This window comes from Dendrobium catenatum, unplaced genomic scaffold (assembly GCF_001605985.2).
Source record: "Dendrobium catenatum unplaced genomic scaffold, ASM160598v2 fragScaff_scaffold_624, whole genome shotgun sequence".
In the NCBI taxonomy this organism is placed as follows: domain Eukaryota; kingdom Viridiplantae; phylum Streptophyta; class Magnoliopsida; order Asparagales; family Orchidaceae; genus Dendrobium; species Dendrobium catenatum.
In genome coordinates this window covers 1,094,611-1,117,282 of record NW_021319086.1, presented here as the reverse complement: position 1 = coordinate 1,117,282, position 22,672 = coordinate 1,094,611, and the positions used below count along the sequence as shown (strand labels likewise).

Genomic DNA, 22,672 nt, shown 5'->3' with positions numbered 1-22,672 from the left:
GCATAGACCTTGTGTTACCTCTTAAAAATGGGTTTGAATTATTAGTTTTAATATTTCGGACTATGCTTGGGGATGATAAGTGAAACTGGATAAGAAAAACAATCATATCATGATTGATAGAAGAAAGAAATTCAAAGAGGGTCATTGGATCAACATTGCCACACCTAATTAACCTAGGTGGGTATTGACCTAGTATCACCTCTTAAAAATGGGTTTAAATTATTTGTTTTGATATCCCAACCATACTTGGGGGTAATAAGTGAAACTGGGTAAGATCAACTATCATATCATAATTGATAGAAGAAAGAAATTTATATAGAGATAGTGGATCAAAATCACCACACCTGACTAACATAAGTGGGCATGGACCCAGTATATTATCTCAAAAAGGTTTAAATTATTTGTTTTAAAATCCCAAGCCAAACTAGGGGGTGATAAGTGAAACTGGGTAATAATGACTCCTAGTAAGGGGAGGATAAATTATAGATTTTATATACTGGAACCAATGTGATTTGTATGCATAAAGATCCCTACGACGTATAAGTGTATCACCTTTAAGGATAGACTTATACTCTTCGTAATGAATATCATATGGTAGAGAACAAATCATTGTGGCCACATCGACTATCAAAAAGTAAGAAGGATCCTTTCAGGAAGTATGAATATAGAGGGATATTTATAGGAGGTAAGGAGGCACCGCTGTCTGCTCGGCGGTCTCAAGAGATTCGAGCAAACACATAAACCCAACGTGAAGAAGGCGAGAGGGGAAATCCTAAGAAAAGGAAGAAGAAAGATAAAGGACGAAATGGCCCAATGGGCTAGAAGGAAATAAACCATGACTAGGGGAAACCCTAGCTAAGAAAGGAACCTAACTAAGAAAGAGACCCTATATAAGAGTAGGACAGGCCTAATATAAGGAGTACACATCGTGGAGTACACACAAGAAAGAATAATATAAAATCTAAAGATAGAGAGAGAAACGAGTTCCACCGTGGTCGCTAGAAACTTGTGGATCTTCAAAAGGACATCGCTCAATTATAAAGATGCAGAGGGTATACAACAGCACCATCCCGAGGGATATAAATGATGCAAAGGCAAGCGGATCAATGGAAGAGCAGATTATGTTGTATATATAATCAACTATTAAAGATAGTGGCTTTCAATCACGCACCTTGATGAGTGATAATATGCACAACCTAATCAGTGTCATGGGGATTCCCCAACCCGATACACCAACTTGAGTGGGGTTTATTTATTGTGAAATTCCATTTTCCATGGGTGTAAGCCCCCGTAGTTAATTACAACTCAGATCAGAGCTCGAGAATACTCTCGATTAAGGATCCGATTATATTCTTCACAAAAAGGGGGATTGCATGAAAGGGGATACTAGGAAATCCTACTTAAAAGGAAAGAAAGGTTTCAAAGTGGCTCAGTCAACACACATGACTCATACTAACATCCTGATGGATTTAGATAGTAAGGAGGGAAAGAAAATCAATCACTCAAAGCGTCCAAAGAGAAAGGATAGAAGTGGCATCATCCACGTGACGTGAATAGGTAGGATTTATAGCTCCCGAAGAGAAGGAGACTTATCCACCGATGAGACATACTACGAGACACCAAATGTAGTAGCCTTGAACCCTAAATCTTTGATGGATTTAGTATTCTACCCAATACTAATACACGTGTCCTAGCTAATACATATATGATTATTTCCTACCTGTAAAGGAAAGCCAATTAATCACCTAAACACATAAAATCCATGATATACAGTCTTTATGAAAGATAGGTATATAGGCTTAATGTTATGAAAGTAAGGCTAACATCTAGAGAGTTTTCTAATTGGCATTAGACTTATGTAGGGTGAATGCTTCTAGATCTAATTCAATTAAAGTTTAATTTAGTTGATTTCTAATGTGATGTATGATAGTTTTAAGGTTCAAATCAGGTATATGTAAACTTTTAAAAATATACTTATAGAAAATAATTTTTTTAGAAAAAACTGAGCTTCCCTAAGTCCAACATGTTATTCTCATAGGTCAGATTATCCAGACTCTACCCGCAGGTAGGGAAGTGTCTTATTAGAAGGAGAGAGAAAAATACAATAATATGCATGTGACCCCAGACAATCTAGCTATTCTCTAAGTTGTTAGATTTCTATGTTATTTAAACCTTAAAATTTTGAATATTAATTATGAGTAGAAAAAGTTTTTATCCTATAGAGCTTAGCGCAAATCAGGCCAAGCATATGTAGGAAAGAAACCTAAAAAAACATATAATTTGTACTACACAATCAAAATAAAAATATCAATATAAATCCATAAAACCTATAAAAGTTCAAAGTCCACGGCAAGTTTTGTATAAGTATAACTCAAGGTTTGCAGAAAATTAATGGTGGCTAGACCTTACCAACAACAACTTGGATTCTAATCCTACTAAATGACGCAAGTCTTAAAAGCCATTCATTTCATCTTCGAGTCTTCTTCTTCAATTGGAACACCTTCAAGTGGTTCACCTTCCTTTTCGATCACCTTCCTTTGGATCGTCTCCCAGGCTTCTTATGGTTCATCCTCTAGAATGGTACCTAAATGAATAAGAAATTTCTTATAAAGGGCATTTCTTTTTCTCTTTGAGTATCGAGTGTTGAAATGCCTCGGTTTTAAAAGACTTTCATAATTCAATACATTACAAATTATATTACATTTAAAGATAGAAAATCTATATTTTATTGCATGGTTATCCTAATAAAACAACTCAAGCAATTAAATATAAAATAACCCAAGCAGCTGATATTTTTGTAGAAAAGTAAACACTTGGCCACTCTCTTTAGAAAAGTAAAACAACTCATTGCTTTATTTCTCCCCCTTTATTTTAGCAATGTATGAGCGTGACAACCTACATAAGATTGAATTAGTAGAAAAAGTGCCCCTAGCCCATGGGTAATCTATCACATAAATTACATCACAGAAAGAAAGTAAAGCAATGAAATAAATAATCAACATAACAAACTAGAGCAATCAAGTCAAGCAGCACTCGTGTCAAACTCAATTACATCACATCATAGAAACAAAAAAAGTAAAACACCTACCCTAATCTTAAAGCTAGAAGTGGTGCCCTAGAAAATCTGTGTATGTAGTAGGCTTGTGTGGCTTTAGATAGATCATGTGTAGGGTAATTAGTTCAAATTGTTTTACATTCGAGTTTGTTGAAGGCCAAAAAGGGGAAGATTTTATTAATGTTTAAGTATTAATGAACTGGGTTTAAAAAAAAAGTATTAATGAATTGGGTTCCATTTTTAGTTAATTTTATTTATGGATCAGTTTTAATGCTTTGGATAGTAATCTTCAAAGTTTAAATTGCATTAGCAAGTTTTAGGAGGTCCAGGGTCCACTTATCTACTAGGTTAAGGGGGGTCCAAAATGTCACTATTGAAAACAGGCTAGATTTTGAGACTCTAGCCTTTTGATTAAATCTTAGACCTTAAGGGGAGCTGTTAGGCTTTGAATTTGTTAGATTTGGCATTTTCTATGTGAAGTTATGAATTTTATAAGTTTCGAGCCCTAGTCAACGAACTACGGTTGACCGAAGAGTTGAATTTTTTATTTAGGTTAGTTTCTAGAAATATAACATTTTTAATAAATACTAGACTTTAATTTGAGTTGAATGCCTTTTAGTTTTCCCAATTTTAAATTTTCTATAATTAATTTTAAATTTTTAAAGATTGGACAATTATTAAGTTATTAAAATTATTTAATAAGAGGTATTTTAGGGGTTTTGATCCAAATCAACTCCAAACTTATTGGAATCACTCCCAATGGTCAGAAATAACCTAAAGAAGTGTTTCCAAGTGTTTGGAGAAATTTTGAATTTTTTAATAATTTAATTTAATGAAAAAGGTGATTTCTATTTAAAATTAAATTAAGGCTCACATGAAGTCCAATTAAGGGGCCCAAATTATCTGAGGTTAAAGATTAAATTATGAAGAGTTTTAGGTATTATGGGCAATTTACTTAGCTGAAATGGATTTATTACTATTTTTTGAAGTTATCATGGCTTAATTAAAAGTTAAATTAGGGTTTGTTAACTAAGGGGGTTAAAGGCTCCTACAAATTCCTAGAAAATTCTAAGAGGTTTAGGATGTCACTAAATTTATTTTTTAAAATTTCATATAAATCGGGGTTCTACCCTAGCTCCTATAATGTTTTTTAAGTTGGCTAAACAGGTTCTTAACTATTATCTTTAGAGTGTCGCTATGTTAAGTAAGTTTAAAATTCAATGTTTAAGGCTAAACTTTGGAGTAACATGCAGGGAATGTATAAAGAAAGTAAACACATCAATCCAAAGATCTAGGAGGGCCTAAGCTAAGTGCTTGTACATCCTACACATGCAAGAGATGATAAAAATAATAATTAAGCACATTTTACGATGCAATTAGTTGATGATTAGAACTCAACCACCCATTAATCCTTCCCCCATGATTGTTATTCATATACATAGCCTATGTTTAAAATTCCACAAAGTGGATCCCTCAAAATTAGTGTAATTTAACTATATCTAATTTAAAAAGAGTTTAAAATACAAATACTAAATAAGTAAATTTGAGAAAATAATATAGTTCAAAACAATTCAATGTTCATACTTATGGGAGATCCACTGGTCACTCGAACGAGGTTTCAAAATGTTTTAAAAATAATTTTAATTTCAAAGTAATTATTATATTAATTATTTAAACACTAGTTAAGTAATTAAAATAATTAAATAATAAATAAATAACCATAGAAAAAGTAAGTTTTAGTATATAAAATTAATTTTAAAATAAAATACATATTTTTAAAAAAATTGAGATATTATTCATCGAAATCTAATTTAAAATAAATTTATTACGAATTTATGAAATTTAAAGTATTTAAAAAGGACTTTTAAATATTTTAAAATAATTAGAAATTAAATTTTAAGTTCAAATTAAATTATTTTTAAAATAATGTTTTACTTATTTAAACTATTTTAAAATATATTTTTAATTTTTTGAAGTTATCTAAATTAATATAAATTTGAATATTAAATAAATTTTAAAAATTTTCAAATTATTTGAATTATTTAAATAATGTACCTTAAATTTAATTTTATTTTACAATAAAATAGTTAAATTAAATTATAAATTAAATATTAAGAAATAAAGTTTTTTAAATTATTTGAAATGTGTAATACATTTTAAAATAATTTTAATTTTAAATTAAAAAAAATAAATTCTGAAAATTTTGATATATAATATATATTTTTTAGATTTTTAAATAATTTCTAAAGTATTCTGAATTAAAAAAGATCTAAAAACAATTACCACACCGTTTTTTAAATTAAATACGGGTGGCAGGCTACGTGGTGTCCGCTGATTGGTTCCGCAGTCGCAGGCAATAATTAAGCCGCTAATGCAGGTTTTATTAGCCATGTTAGCGATTAATATTAACAGTCGAATCGCCCGTTGTTCGGACAGACGGCACTGATCTCGTCGGACTTAAAACGAGACCGCATGAACAACTAGCCCACTACCGTTGATTGCTAGATCAACGACCCAGATTGTCCCACACCTTCCGAAGGCGTAACCCGAAACCCTAAACTATTTTTTGCCTCATTTGATCGATTGCATCGATTAAAATCGATTAAATTTTAAACACATAATCCATGAATAAAGAGCATTCGTGGGATATTATTTTTGCGGCCTTAAACGCAACTTAAAGAAAGTTATTTAGCTTTATGTGTTGTGACCTAAATCTAAGATTTTTTTGAAGGATTTTACCGTTGGATCTTTGGGATCTTGATACGGTTGAGGTTGTAGATTATCCTCGTATAAGTTCCTAATTTAATCCACAACTAAACAAGCTCTTGATCATCGGGAATTGGCTTTGGAATGGTTTTAGCTTCGGTTGGCCGGAGATCTCACTGCCGACAAGGTTCTAGTGACGGTTGAGCTTGTAGATTGTCCTCATTCCATGTGATTTCCCCTACAATATCATATGCCTTGTTCTTCCTTTCATCTCTTTTCTAATAAGGTTTTTGAATTCACTGGTGAGATTAGTGGACCTCCCATAATGACAATTAGGCTTATTATCTATCGATATGTTGTTGCATTTATGATATCTGGAATGAATGAAATGGGAAGAAATTCGTGAATTATATTAACAACCTTATCTCAATCTCATGCAGCATCAGACAAGTTATTTATTTAAAAATCTCGGGCTAAGAAAATTATAGAACTATACGAGACAACATTCAATGCCTGTTTGTTGGGTGTATTCCCCTGGCCTCGTGTAACTATGCTTTGATGAAAGAAACTTTGGGCAATGCCCCTAATTTTCCCCAAAAGATAATACTTTTAATTAAAATGTTATTTTGATTTTTATTATTGACTAGCTATTGAATACCAACTCTTGGGCGCCAATTTTGAACATCTCATGGACCAAAAATCCTTGCCGCCTACTCCAAGGCAATGATTCATACCTGTCAACTCATAGAAATTATAACGTGCGCAGTCTGGATGCATCTCTATATACAGACTCCGCACAGAATAAACTCTCGTCAACTCATCACTATATCATAGGGGTAGATTTTAAATGATAAAGCTCTTTGAGTAGGGAGATTTTAAGTGACTAATTCTTAGGGGACAATATAGATATTGATGTAAAAAAAGCCCAAAAAATACATCATTTTGTTAGGTGCTATCATGCAACATTCACTTGCAATTCAAGGATGTTTCCTCATATGGGGGTATGAGATTTAAATCCCTTTAAAAATTGTTTTGTACTAAAAAAAATAACTTCACCCTTCTAGTTTTCTTGCTTATCAACAACAACAACATCAAGCCTTTATCCCACTAAAAATTATTATTAGGCAAAACAACAAAGATTAATAAGAGCCATACCAATCATAATGAATAACAACAGAATAAGAAACTAAAAATATAGGCTCTGGCATACTCAAAATAACAAAGATTAATAAGAGCCATACTAATCATAATGAATAACAACAGAATAAGCAAAATGAAAAATATTTTCAATCCCGTGCCGAAAATCTTACACTGTCAACTCAATGCATGAAGCTGAAGTTACTATAGGGTCAAGAGAGGAGTTAGTGCATGCAATCATATCACTGCATTTACAGAAGCCACTTTCGTGACCCAAGCCTATGAACTCCAAACCATAATGGAAGTAACTGAAAGAACCGCTCCAAGCTCATCCTATATCTTCTTATTATCTAACAAGGTAGCAATTTCAAAGAAACACCAGCAAGCCAAAGATATTCTATTCCATCTAATATATCCAATGGAATATAAAATTGTTCGCATAATAAGGTTATTCTTTAGCCAATTTAGAACTGTCTTTCAAATTTATTGGAATTTCTGCTTTAAAGATAAAACTCAATTTCAGGAGTTAGTTTCTGGCACAAAATCTCTGGGCTTTTTTTTTATTATTGGAACGGGGTATCCACTTGCTGCAAACCCCGAAAGGGCACTTGACGGCAGGACTAATCCTCGGCTGACCTAGAAGAGGCACCCACCCCAGAAACCTCCTGGCCCGCATTTGATTGGGCCCCACTTAAGAGCAATGCCGCGCAAGGGGAATCGAACACGGGTTGAGGGATTCCCAACTGTACTCACCCACCAACGAAGCTAAGCAACAATGGGTAAATCTCTGGGCTTGAGTGCATATCAATGGAAGTTCTACAATTAAGAGGCATGATACCATATAAATTCATTTCCATGAGCGCCAAATTGAATCTACGAGTGGGATCAAAAGAAGATAACACAAAAAAAATTATCATTTAAAAACAATTCTAATTTACAAGGATTTTCATCATTTGAACTTTGCTTTATGAACTTCACTTGAGCCTTATCAAGAAATTTTGAATATACAACCTAATTTTAGACGCATGGAACTAGCTTCAGCTTTTTCCAAAAATGGAATTGCAGGTCATTTAGAGGTCAGCACGTAAGTGCAGAGATTCTCAGTGAAACGAAATCCATAAAGTAAGAAAACCAATGCAAAGAACACTTGTGGAGCCAACACTAATGCCGTGATAGAAAGTAAAACAAATAGGATTAGGTATTTGATAATCCTAATCGAAAATAGTAGTGTTGTGCATACTCGACGGTCCTAATGAGTTTAATAAAACACAACTGAGGAGTATGTTTGCAAGAATAGAACTGTGATTTAATTCATTATTTGGAGAAAGGAAGTAAATAGCGGTTATCAGCATTTAAACCATGTGTAACTTTCTAATCAGGGTTCTAAACAATGACCTGAATTATCAAAAGGTCCTTAACCAACTAGAATTTTGGCCACCATTTCTCATAGGATCTTACCTTTACGGACCTAGAAGCATAAAATTTGATATTAACTGATGAAGTTAAGCACACAAAAAAAAGGCATAAAATTTGCTATAGGGTAGATGATCCAAACTTGAATTATTCATGTAGATTTTCTTGATCATCACCATCATCATATTAGCCTTATCCCAACTACTTGAAATCCTACATGGAAGTAGTTACGACAAACATTTAATAGGGACACAAGGTATTTAAATCCGAATATTTTACCCATCTACTTTTAATAAAATAAACTTACACGGAGTACTATTATAACACAAAATTAGATTTCCTAAAGAAGAATTTATGAGAAAGAGGGGAATAGGGATTAGGAAAACAACACTGCATAGTGAGTTTTAGAAACCATAAGATACACCATATAGTGAGTTTTAGAAGACACTGATAAATTGGCTGAATTATAAAAGCATCAAACAAAAGAATGTACTCTACCATAAGTCTACCAAGAGAAAGTTGTCTTCCCATAATCAGTTCATGTCCACCTGACACATAACAAATAATTAGCATTGAGCACCTCCAATATTGCACGAGGCAAGTGTATTCATTAGTTTTTATAAAAGATAAACATCAAACAAGGAAAAGTACCCCAAAACTTGAAGTTTATTATTTCCAGCAATATAGCAATAAATAATTAAAAGTCCTTCAAAACTTCAACTTTATATTGAAGGGCTCAAAAGATGGCGTATTATGCTAGCAAGTAGGACTTGAGAAGTACAAGGATATAAAAAATGGTGTACCCTTTGATGAAAAAAGCATGAATTATATATTAAGGATATTTTATAATGCTTTATGTAATATTATTTTATATTTTAATTGGCTATAATTATACCTCATAATTTGGAGCCCTCCTACATATAGAATTGCATATAATGTATTGGGATTATTAATGAATGGAGATATAATGCAGCGCCTTTCTACTTTTAAAATTTCTATCTCTTCCTCTTCTTTCCTATTAGTTTGGTGTGGAACCTGATTGTATTGACCAATCAAGTTGTAGTGTTGCATTGGTCCTCAGTTCAATTTTTCGTGCTCGCTGGAGGGGTTACGCCCTTCTTGGGTTTGGGTGCTCAGTGCTCTTGGGTAAAAATTTGTTTTTCGTATAGTGCCTCGACGTTGTGCACCCGAGCGCACCGACCCTGTAGAATAGCGAGCAAAGTGCCACAAAGCTAAGGGTTTGAGCATCGCAGCTCCATGGTGAAAGAGGTTTGAGCGCTACAACGCTACAAACTGGTTCCGCAGAGCTGCGAGGTGGACTGTACAATTTTCTTTCTTGTTTTTATGCAGGGTTGCGTCCTTGCTGTAATTAACATTCTTTCTCTTTTGTTTAGAGTGTGAGAACTATGAGAATGGTGTAAGATAGAAGAAAAGCAAGAAGAGAGCGAGAGAGGAGAGAGATCTGTACTTATTTCTCCCCATTTTCATAGTTGATTTCTTGGTGTGGTGTGGCTCCATTATTTTTTCTCGATTTTGTGTTTTTTCACATTAAATTCAGGTGTCTTTTTACTTTCCGCTTTTTTTTTTATTTTTCTTGTTTGTTTTATCGCGGTGTTTAATTTCATCCCCAACATTTTCTTAACCCTTTGGTCAACTAGCCATGCTCTTCCTCCCTTTCTATTATTTTTTTTCATCCTCCTCCCGCCTCTCTTAGTCCCTACCTTTAGCTCTCCAAATTTTCCATCATGGAAAGTTTCACAGATGCTGCCTCTTCTTTAGGGGAATGTGATTTAATTCATTATAAGTCCATGATAGAAAGCAAGTGACAAGGGAATTGTTAACTTTAAGTCTATTTTTGATTTCTTAAGCGATGTTCTAAGTAATGTTTCGAATGATCAAAAGGCCATTGGTCTATTAGAGTTTTGTCCACCATTCCCCTTGGAATCTTTCATATTAGGTCTTGAAGCAGAAAAGCTATAATAAGGTCAATGATCTAGTCATCTAACTTGCATCATACATTCAATTCGTTGCATCGGACTTGCATCATACATTCAATTCGTTGTCCCTCTCAGCCTCCCTTCCCCTCCCATTTCCTTTTACCTTTGGTTAGCTGGTCATGCTCTTTGTTCCTCCTCTAATTGCTCTCATCCTCCTCCTCCCTCCTCTGTTAGTCTCTACCTCTTCCTCTTCTTTAAATTTCACTTCGTCAACAACATAACCACTTATTTCCCTTCTCCAAATCCAGTAAGGTTGCAAGAAAAATCCACTCTACTCTCCCACCCACGCATAAAATCCTCCTCTTCTAAGATAGCAATCTCTCATAGTCCCATCCCTTCGCACATCTCAACCTTTATGTGGAGAAACTTCCCCTCTATCCCTATGATTAGCAAACACCCGCACACACCCAACCTCCCCTCCCCCCCCCTCCACAATTCCCATCTCAGATTACTACCTTCAGTGGAGAAATTAACTAAGAATATGGAGCATAGATGACATGCTCAAGTATTCCGCATCAAATTCATGAACTTGGTCCTAATCAATTTAGTATTAGAGCGAACCATTCTGCAAGAATTGATTCCACATCACTATGATTCTTGGTTTCTTTTTATTTATGCTTCAATCTCATTGTTTAATCATTGCACACATCAAGTGTTCGCTCGATTGTCACCATTGCTTCCTATTTTCTGGTTCCTGCTCACTGCATTTGATTTCCACACAACCGAAAATGATGTCTATTGCTAGATGTTGGTTTCCAATACCTGATTTCTGCATTCAAATGCTATTCTAAAGTTGTTCAAATCTTAAATCACACGCCCGAAATCAACTCTATTCCCAAAAGCTGAGAGTGCCTGCTGAAATCCGATGGCTGGCCTGTTTTGATTACTGCTTACTCTCTTTACTGCTAATGTTTAACCTAAGTTTAAGCGGTTCTCAATGCTCCTACGCTTATTAATACTGTTTTTTAAGCACCGCAATAAAAAAAAATCAAGTTCATGCTCATGAGACGTGCCAAATTTATGATAATATATAATACACGGAAGACTTTTGTTTGCTATGGAACAGTTTCATCAAATTCCATGTTACAAGGTTTGAATTGTTACCATATATTGCTTGATTTCTGATATATCGGTTCTCTGTCACCTGCTGTGTTTTCCAACAATTATTTAAATGAAATTTTCTCATTGAACTGCAGTCTATGTTGTCGGTTTATGGCAAAAATCCTACTGGATGTATTGTTGTGCTTAGCTGACGTTTTAACTCTTGTTCGCTAAAATATCTCTAATTCAATTACTGCACCTGCATCGTTAATTCATATATCTGCATTAGTGCTTCCGTTCCGTCACTGCAATGCCATCATTATAACTGCTTTGACATATTGCATTTGCTACTTATTAACAGCTCTTTAGCTGTCTCTCAGACTCTTTGTTTTGTTATAACTTCTAATGATGCTAAACTTCAACTGCTGATTTCTGCAACAACATTGCGTTCAACTACTGAATTTGCTGCGCTCATCTTTCAATTGATTCCAGCCCTCCTTCAGAGCTCTTCTCTATGTTAAACTGTTGAACTAAATTCGATGTTTTGTGCTTGCACAACTATCTACTACAAATAACTATCCCCTCATGAGTCATGTTAATTATGCATGCCTCTTGAGCTTGCCCATAAAGAATTCATGGTGCCACTAGAGTTATAACCTATGATGCACCGACACTTCGTTTTAAGAGGCAATGCAGTGTCGGACACGTGTCGGACACGGACACGCGCCCGACACGGCACGGACACGTGTCCGACACGTTCTAAATGTGTCCTGTTTAAAAAAAAAAAATTTAAACCGGACACGCGTGTCCGGTTATTTCATATTAAAAAAAAAAAAAAAAAAAAAAAAAACAAAAAGAACACCTAATAAGCCCTTACCCTAATCCGGTTAATTCATTCGAGCGAGATCGCGCAGCCATCGTCCCGAGCAGGCGGAGTCGCTAATCCCGTCGAGAGGAGTCGCTGCCGTCCCGAGCAGGCGGAGCTTCCAGCCGTCCCGAGCACGCGAGCTTCCAGCCGTCCCGAGCAGAGGAGTCGTGCAGCCGATCGACGCTCCAGCCCGCACCGTCGCCTCCTGCTTCCGACCGTCCGAGCGTCCCGAGCAGGCGACCTTCCGAGCGTCCCGAGCAGGCTTCTTCCGACCTTCCCGAGCAGCCGATCCAGATTTCGGATCTAGAATTTTTTGCTGCCATTCGTCATTCGTCATTTCTCTGTAAGTTTGACCTAGAATTTTTTTCGCCATTCGTCATTTCTCTCAATTTTTTTCTCATTTATCATATAGATTTGTGTTCACAAGAGCGTGTTAATTTTTTCTGAAATTACTTTGATTGTTTTGGGTTTTGAAAAAAACCCTAAATGAAACCCTAGTTTATAGGATATGCGATTATTCTTGTTTTACCTAAATTAAATCCCAATCTTGTTTAAGTTTTTAGCAATACAAAAGAGAACTGAAATCGTGAATTCATAAGTGTTATGTTAGAAATATTTATGTGTTCATTTATCATAAGTGTTATGTACTTATGTTAGGATAATTTCTTAACATCAAAATTAGTAGCTCGTTTTGGCTTTGACCACATGAAGGATTGATCCCAGAATACATGAGACTTCTCAAGTTATTCATTGTACTGAGACTTCTCAAGTTCTCATCATTAATGTTAAAAAAAAATACATGTTTGAAATACAATGTGTTAACTGCTTAGAAATTAGAAAGGACACAAGTCACACAACAAAACCTTCTGTAATAAATGTGCATTGCAATTAAAGCTAAAGAAACTTAAAAGATAACAACATGATTTTCTTGCTGTAGGAATTGGATGAATCCACATGTTTTTCTTGCTTTTGCTTTTGGTTTTGTAGGTTGTTCTTGCATTTTGAAATAGTGGTTTTATTGTGAGAGAGATTTATGTTTTTATTGAAATGAGTTTGAGACATTTTTTAAGCATTTATTACTTCCATTTTACCAGTGCATTTTAAAGCAAAATGAGCTCTACGGCTGGTGGGAGTGCATTAGGCGAAGGTTCAAAAGAACAATCTGTAGAAACTGATAAGCCATTATGGCTTCATGTTACCAAGTTAGGAAAAACATTTGAAGGAGGAGGGAATGTTTCATTCAAATGCAATTATTGTGGTGGAACCTACAAAGGATCATATTCTAGGGTGAAAGCACATCTACTTAAGATAGCTGGCCATGGAATTAAAATGTGTCCCAAGATTACTACTTCGCAGTTGACTGAAATAAACAGACAAGTTGATGAAGCTGAATGTAGGATCAAAAGGGCACTCCCTAAGGAGATACCTTTGCCATCCACCCATGGTTCGTCCCATGCTTCTTCCTCATCTGTTAGAGTTGATCATTCTTTATCATTCAGAAGTGAAGGCTATCAAACAAAGAAAAGAAAAGGAGTTGCTAGTAGTCCTTTAGAGAAAGCTTTCAGCTTGCAGCAGAGAGAGGAGTTGGATGGTGAAATAGCAAGGATGTTTTTTTCAGCGGGCTTACCTTTCAACCTTGCAAGAAATCCTTACTATAAAAATGCATTCAGTTTTGCATGTAACAATAACCTTGCAGGATATGTTCCACCTGGTTACAATGCATTAAGATCAAAATTATTGGAAAGGGAAAGAGCACACATTGAGACATTGCTTGAACCAACAAAAGGAGTCTGGAAAGAAAAAGGTGTTAGTTTGGTGTGTGATGGTTGGACAGATCCTCAAAGAAGACCACTCATAAATTTTATGGCCATTACAGAGAATTATCCTATGTTTATTAAAGCTGTGAATTGTGAAGGAGAATACAAGGATAAATTTTTTATTGCAAATTTGATTAAAGAGGTGATAGTCATGATTGGGCCTTCAAATATTGTGCAGGTTATTACAGATAATGCACCGGTATGCAGAGCTGCAGGATTGTTAGTTGAGCAATCTTATCCCCATATATTCTGGACACCTTGTGTTGTGCACACTTTAAATCTTGCACTAAAAAATATTTGTGCAGCAAAGAATACAGAGGCAAATGAAATCATTTATGCTGAATGTCATTGGATAACAGTGGTTGCAGATGATGCTGTTCTGATCAGAAATTTTATTATGAACCATTCAATGAGACTTTCAATGTTTAATGACTTCTCCCACTTGAGAATGTTAGCTGTTGCTGAAACTCATTTTGCCTCTGTAATAATCATGTTGAGAAGATTCAAGCAAATTAAAAATGCTCTTCAATCTATGGTGATTAGTGAGAAGTGGTCTTGCTATCGAGAAGATGATGTTGGGAAGGCAAGGTATGTTAAAGAGAAGATCTTAGATGATTTGTGGTGGGATAATGTAGACTACATTTTGGATTTCACTGATCCAATCTATGATATGTTGAGAGAGGCTGACACAGATAAATCATGTCTACATTTGATTTATGAGATGTGGGATTCTATGTTAGCAAAAGTGAAAGAAATTATTTACAGACATGAAAGAAAGTCAAATGATGAAGACTCAAATTTTTGGAGTGTTGTCTATACCATTCTTGAGGATAGGTGGAGCAAAAGCAACACACCTTTGCATTGTTTGGCTCATTCATTAAATCCAAGGTACATTCATATTCATCTTTTAAATTAATTTAAATTTCTTAGTTAATGAACATGTAATTTATATGTTTTGTATTATTTGAAGGTATTCAAGTAAAGAATGGCTTCTAGAAGACCCTCAACGTGTCTCACCACAAAAAGATTTAGAAGTTTCAAATATGAGAAAGATATGCTTGAAAAGATATTTTCCAAATGAGGAGGAGAGAAGAAAAATTAATATAGAACTTGCAAAGTTCTTTGGTTATTTAGAGGATTTTGGTGATCAAGAATCTTTGGTTGATAGATGGTTGAGGATATGGGAATATTAGAAATTGCTAATCTTTCACTTGATGAGCCTGAATTAGAAGCTATGATATTTATTGAAGATGATATAGAAACTCAAAGACAAACCACTGAAGAAGCTAATCCTATCATTCCTTCTATTGAATAGTTGAAATTTCATGTGCTGGATAATTTATCTTCTTGTTTTTGTTGATGTACTAGACATTTAAATATTTAATGCTTACTTTTATTTCAATTTTTTTGTCATTTCAAATATTACACTTTGATTACTTTCTTAATTTTTATGTATTATTTATATATTATAATGTTGTATCCACGCCGTATTCGTATCCTGTATTTTTAAGAATTGGCGTGTCCCGTATCCGTATCGTGTCGTATCCATATCGCCGTATCTGTATCGGTGCAACATAGTTTATATCCCTCCTATAAATAGGATTCCTTACATTGGGATTATTAATGAACGAAAATATGAATGCATGCAGCTCCTTTCTTCTCCATATATTTCTTTCCTTCTCTCCATCTTCTCTCCCTCTCACCTACTCTCCTCTTCCCTTTGGTCAGCTGGCCATACTTTCCCTCCTTACAATTCTTCTCATCCTCCTTCCTCCTATCTTACTCTCTACCTATTTCTCTTTACCTAATTTCTCTTGATCAATAGCTTCAAAAACCATTTCCCTTCCATAAATCCAACAAAGAAAGAAGCATAATCCACCTTTATGGTAGCAATCCGTCATACTTTATACTCCCATCCCTTTGTTGATCTATCCCTTTCATGGAATAATTGAGCACTGACGTGGAGCATAGATGACATGGTCATGCATTCTTCATCCAATCAATGGATATGGATTTTTCCTGCGTCATGTTCCCAGGATACTATGACGACAACCTAACCGTTGCACCATAAGTGCACCCCACTAAAAAATATATGAAATATTAGTAAATATAAACTATTTGTAGAAGATAATGTAGAATTTCATTAATTATAAAAGCTAAGAATAAGAAATCATGATCATCACATATATAGAAAGGAGGCCCATTCTTAATCAATTAAACTCCTCGAATTATGATCAGTTGAATTAAACCATTATCGGTTATCAATTATATTCAGCAAGAAAAAATTGCAGATTCGTCATACATAAACATTTATCACAAAATGGAAGACAAAAGTATGAAAGAACAAGACTTTGAATGCAAAAGGCTCTGAACAGGGTTCAAGATTTCGGAACGACGGCGTTCAACATCTCAGTTTTCGCTGGAGATGCGGCTTCGGTCGCTTTAAGAGCAGCCTTCTGTTCATGATCCCTCCAAAGATTAATGCCCTTAGTGCAGATCACTGGAGAAATAAAAATAGACGAAAGATTTTAATTTAGTTGCAATGTAAAGCAGTAAGGAAAAGAATTGACGAATTATGAGGGTTATCGAACCGAGAAGTATGGGGCAATACCTCCAGCCCCGACGAAATAAAGAAGACGTACAAGCTTGCTTCCGACTTCTTCGTTCACCATCGCGAAAGGATCGATTCCCAACGCTTCGCCCGAACAGATGGTAAGATAGCAGAAGCTCTAGCGATCAGGTGAGCTTAAGAAGAAATATCCACCAAATGTGGGCAATTTTATTAGGTGCGAAGTCCAAATGTGATTTAAAGATTAATAAAAATATGTCACATCATTCAAAAAATGTGCCGCACTCGATATTGAGTATTGAGCTCGGTACTGACTTGGTACTACTCAATACCGAGCTCGGTACCAAGCGTAACCAGACGATTCATCTGTCTGGTGTGCGCATAGAATAATTTCCCAAAATATAGACGCCTTTCATAATCTGTTCAATAAAATGGATTCAAATGTCAATTTTTTTTAAATATATCCAAATATTTCATTTGGATGAAAATTCTCTTGTTATATTCATATGTCATTGTATAGAAGAGATGATGCTTTCACTTATCTCTATTGTTCCCATCATCATATTTTTCTACAATTTTTTTTTGCAAATGAGTGATGATGACCGTGAAAATGATAAATTTTTCGTTATGTATGTGTGCAAATTTTTTTCGAGCTCTCATCATGTATCGTACATTGGGTCATTTTGATGCATATTTAACTCAGAGCTAGATAGAGTATTAAAGAGTGTGTTTAGATCGTTGTTAAAACAAGTTCATGAACTACGATTGGGTCTTATTCAGATCATGATTAAATATGGTTTAATGTATCAAAGGTCATGTCATTCTATCTTTATTTGAATCATTTTCATACATCATCTGATGAGTATGATACAATCATATCTTAACTAAATAGATATTTTAACTTAGTTTGATATAGTATAATCATACATTTGAATATAGTATGATTATGGATTATATAGATTCTATTGTGGTTTGATAATTATTTAAATAATGTTCTAACATAATCAAATATGATAAAATTCATTTCAAAATATGTTCAACATATATTGACGAAGTATTTTCAATTGATAAATTAAGCAATAATATTCTTATATTATGTGGAGAGATTGAAGATGGTTATATATTAACTGAAAATAGAGCAAATGATTAAAGATATTGATAAATATTTTTGTTAACGATCAAATTGATCTTCTATACAAAATAACACATGTTGATTAGAAATATATTGTAGCTCATGTACCACTTTGGTGAAACATCATCAATTCCTCCAACTAAGTTACTTATGAAAGATGGAATTGATTTTTTTCTTCAATGAGATTTTCTTATTCATTAAACATTATGCTCCCATATTTGTGATCATTACTCCCAAAAAAAATTAAAAATAGTTCCTTATGCAAATGAGGTTAATGGAAGATTAGTGAATTTACCATCTTTCACAATATTGATGATGATGTTGACATTTCATATAAATAAAAAATATAATATTTTGGATGTATAGGCTACAGTTGAGAGCAACATAATAGATGCTTCAAAACATAAGTATATATTGGATATTCAATCTCAATTTGTGATTACTCCAAGACTAACAAATAGCTAAGATCTTATGATTCTTCTGCTATATTAGGAACACAACTAACAATTCAAGATATGAAGAGTACATAGATAACTCTTATACTATAAAGGTTAGTGCATGAAAGTACCTATAATTTAATGGCTGTTGATTTCCTAATATTGTGCTCGAGTTTGTCTTCTATTGAATTAGGTGTTAATGATAATTTGAGAGCAAAGCAGAATTGAAATTGAAGTTACATACATATGTCATACAAAAGACATCTCAATTTAAAGTGAAAAAATCAAATAATGAAGTATGGTACATCCATTACACTTTAGAGACATGCTTATGGAGTTTGTGAGCAAAAAAATTGGCAAATATAAATTTGTTTGAGATGGAAACCCTTATATTATAGCACATTTAGTTAGATGTAAGTTCTTAAAACTACTGTCAAGTGTGGACCTCCGAAAGAACACCGCGCGAACGGGTCAGTTGGAAGGGACAGATTGGATCGTGCATACGACTAACCATTGAGGATAGAGGCTGTCGCCAACACACCCCGATGGGTAGTAATATACACGACCTAATCACAGGTTTCCCCTATCCGATACAACAGTTCGAATGGGGTTTAGTAGATGTGGGACCGAGTTTCTCACGGATGCAAGCCCCCGTGGTTAATTACATCCCAGGCCGGAGCCCGAGAAAACTCTCAATTAAGGATCATACATTATCCCCTCCTAAAGTGGGATTGGCACATGGGTATAGACTAGGAAATCCTATCCAAAAGGAAGAAAAGTCTGAAGGGATGAATCAACATGCGTGGCTCATACCAGCATTCGGAGGTTCTAGGGCACTAGAGAGAAACTGGGAAAAGAAAATCAAGCACTCAACCACATGCGTGAGAGAAGAGATGGAGGTGGCGTCATTCTGTGACGCGGATAAGTAGGATTTATAGTCCCTGAAAGGAAGGGACCTACCTATTATTTAAGACATACTATGAGACCGAATGTAGTAGCCTCGAATCCTAGATCTAGATTGGGCTTAGTGTTCTATACAACACTAAGACCCATATCCTAGCTAATGCAATGCAAAACCTGGACTTATCCCGGCCTGGATTGGGGAGCCAGCTAACCACCTAATCGCTTTAAAACTATAATATCAAGTCATTAATGAAAGATGGGTGGGAGGTACAGTTTTTTGAAGTAGGACCGACATCTAGAGAGTTTCCTAAGTGGTCCTAGACTTATGTTGGGTAAATGCTCCTAACTAATGCAATTAAATTTTAATTAAATTTGTTTCTAATGCAATGCATGCTAGTTGAAATGTCAGCACATGAATGCTATAGAATTTTAAAAACAAGCTTATAGAAAATAATTTTTTTTGAAAAGACTATGTCTCCCTAGGTCCGGCACTTCATCCTCATAGGCCAGATTATCCGGACTCTACCCGCAGGCAGGGAGATGTCTTATAGCAAGGAAAGAAGAATGCAGTAATATGCATGCGACCCCGGACGATTCCGACAGTTCCCTAGGTTCGTTAAGTTTCTATGTTATTTAAGACTTAAAATTTTAAAGATTAGTTATGAGTAGAAAAATTTTGTAATCCTTAAAAGAGCCTAACGAAAATCCAGGCGAATGAAAAAATGGCATGCAAGAAAGAAACCTAGAAAAAGTAGGTAATTCTACTGCTCAATCAGGTAAACACATCAATATAAATCCAGAATAATCAACTAAATGGTCATAGACAAACTTCCCTTATTACAACCCATATATGCAGAAAGTAAAGTGGCCGGGCACCACTGCCAACAACCCGGATTTCTAAGCCTATGACAGACGCCAACAACTTTGAGTGGGATATTGGGTCTTCAATCTTTAGCATTCTGGATGTCTTCTCCTTGGACTCTTTGGATCTCTCCTCCTTAGACTCCTTGGATCTCACCCCCTTGGACTCCTTAAATCTCACCTCCTTGGACTTCTTGGATCCGTCGTGGCTTGAATATCTAAACAAAGAGACAATTCTCCCTTTTAGGGAGTATTGCCTTTTCTCTTTGGATATCCAAAGCCATCCAACTCGATCTTCCAGATGAAATAAGACGCTCCCCTTTAGGGATGCCTTCTTCTTTTGGAATCCGAGTTGGATAAGAATATCCCAACTCGATGTTGTTTTCACAACTCTTAACAGATTATTACAAATATTACATTCAAATGAGAAGCAGAAAAGAAATCTAAAGAACCTGCAGGGTTATCCTAATAAAACTCCCAAGCAGTTATATATGAAAATAAAAATAACTCAAACCATTGACCCTGTGCCAAGCCATGCTCTTAATTATGAGGGCTAAACGATCCACCTGTGCAATTATAATTATTAATTTAGCCCTCATTTTTATTTAGGGGGGCTGAGCAAGTACCTGCACAAACCATTATTAGAAATCGTGATAATGCTCCCCCATTTTATTAGCTTGAGCATGACCACCTGCACGGAAGAATAGTATATATATATATATATATATAATCTAGGGGTAAATCTAGCACTCATCACATCATTCACAGAGTACAGAAAAAGTAAGCAAACACACCAATCATTTTCAAATAGCATGCAGTGAAAACCACGGAAAGCTCCGGCACACAGCAGAAAAATAAAACCTTAGCGGCCTAACCTAGATCTAGAAGTGGTGCCCTAGCAAACAATTATATGTGTGTGTGTGTGGTTTGGATAAGTCCTAAGCAGGATAGTTAGTTAATTAAAGTTATCTAGAGTTCAGGTTTGTTGGGGGTTTGAAAATGATATTTTAGTTGAAATTCAAATATTATTGAATTAGGGTCCATTTTAATTATTTCAGTTTGTTGATCAGTTTTAAGAGCTTAGGATACTGATATTTAAAGTTCAAGAGATATTAGCCAATTTTAGAAAGTCCCTGGTCCTCCAAGGAACTAGGCTAAGGGTCCAAAAAGTTGCTATAGGAAATAACCTAGGTTTGGATCCCATAACACCTTAGGAAACTACTAGATCTTAAGATGAGTAGTTAGCCAGGTAGTACATTGAAATCGGAGTTTTCTAGGAAAAGTTATGAATTTCCTAAGTTTTGGGCCCTAAATGAACTACGGTTGACCAAAAAGTTGACTTTCTAATCTATGCCCTTTTCTGGAAGTCTAAGATTTTTAATAAATAGTAGGCCCTAATTGGAGTCTAATGCAAGTGGGTTTGCCTAATTTGGAATTTTTTACAATTAGTTATGGATTTTTTAAGTTCAGGGTAATTAAAGGAATTTCTAAATTTCCTAATAAATGGCTAATTTTATTGTTTTGATCCAAATCAACTCCAAACTGATTGGAATCACCCCCAAAGCTCAATAATGACCATAGAAAGTGTTCTCAAGTGTTTGGAGAAAATTTGGGATTTTTAATAATTTTTAATGAATTATTAGGGGCAAAATGGTAAATTCCACCTATGGTCAGATTAGGGGTCAACCTAGAGTCAAACTAGGAAGCCCTATTTATCTAAAGTCAAGAGTCAGATTCTGGTCAGTTTGAAATATTATGGGTAATTTTTTGACCTAAAATCTATTTATTACGATTTTCAGAAGGTCTCGACGCCTTATTTAACAGGTTAATTAGGGTTAGTTAATTAAGGGGTCTAAAAACTCTTAAAAATTCTTGAAAAATTCTGAGATATTTCAGATGTCACTAAGTTTAATTTTTGAAGTTTTCATGTCAATCCGGGGTCTATCCTAGCCCCTAGAAAATTTCTAAGTTCGCTAGATGAGTCCTTAATTTTTGTCCTTAAGGTGTCACTACGTTATATGGGTTTGAATGTAGTTTTACACTAACCCTCAAGGTAATAATGCATGGAAAACATATAAAAGCAGTAAACATGCCATGTCCTTAGATCTAGGAGAGCCTAGGCTAAGTGCTAGTGGTGCGACCTACACATGCAGACTACGAATAAAAAGTAAGTACGACTAATGAAGGGACCAGTGAATGGTTGGGACTCAACCATTCACTAGTCGAACTCCCCCAAGATTGTCTTCATTCATATAAGCTATGTTTAAAATTTCATCGAATGGATCCCTCATTATTAAAGTAATTTAGAAGTATATAGTTTAAAAAAGGTTAAAACAAATACATATATATATATATAAGTATATATAAATAGCTATTTAAAAATAATATAATTAAATATAGCTCATTTCATAGGTGTATGAGGGATCCACTGACCACCCAATCAAAGCTTCGAAAACGATTTGAAAATAATTTTTAATTTTAAAATAACTATATTAATAATTATATAAATAATATTAAAATAGTCCCATAAGCCAATCCAAACAGGAATCTATCCAGACAGCTAGAAAGGGATACTAAAAATAATTTTAAAATAAAGTACACATTTGTTTTACAAGAACGAGGGGTTGCACGCCAAAATCCGATTTAAAACGAGAAAGTTATGATTTTTACAAGTTTAAATACAATAATAGGGTATTTTTAAAATGGTGGTTTTTGCTGTTTTAAAAATAATTACAG

General features: G+C 34.7%; 1 protein-coding gene and 1 long non-coding RNA gene across 7 annotated transcripts; one reads left to right on the top strand and one right to left on the bottom strand.

Annotated features, from left to right (window-relative positions):
- Positions 1–2,293: 2,293 nt before the first annotated feature.
- Positions 2,294–16,797, bottom strand: LOC110113684. 6 transcript variants are annotated; one of them, XR_003700939.1, is made up of 4 exons: positions 16,646–16,797; positions 16,385–16,534; positions 8,454–8,859; positions 2,294–2,584 (listed from the first exon to the last, which is right to left on the bottom strand). It is a non-coding gene; the product is annotated as an uncharacterized LOC110113684 (long non-coding RNA). The 6 variants fall into 6 exon arrangements; XR_003700938.1 differs by lacking the exon at positions 2,294–2,584 and adding an exon at positions 7,028–7,714; XR_003700941.1 differs by lacking the exon at positions 2,294–2,584 and adding an exon at positions 7,028–7,714 and having other exon boundaries at positions 8,810–8,859.
- Positions 13,300–15,086, top strand: LOC110113696. Its single transcript, XM_020846372.2, has 2 exons — positions 13,300–14,855; positions 14,958–15,086. The coding sequence occupies exons 1-2, from the start codon at positions 13,328–13,330 to the stop codon at positions 14,966–14,968; spliced, it is 1,539 nt and encodes a 512-aa protein (XP_020702031.2). The 5' UTR covers positions 13,300–13,327; the 3' UTR covers positions 14,969–15,086.
- Positions 16,798–22,672: the final 5,875 nt, after the last annotated feature.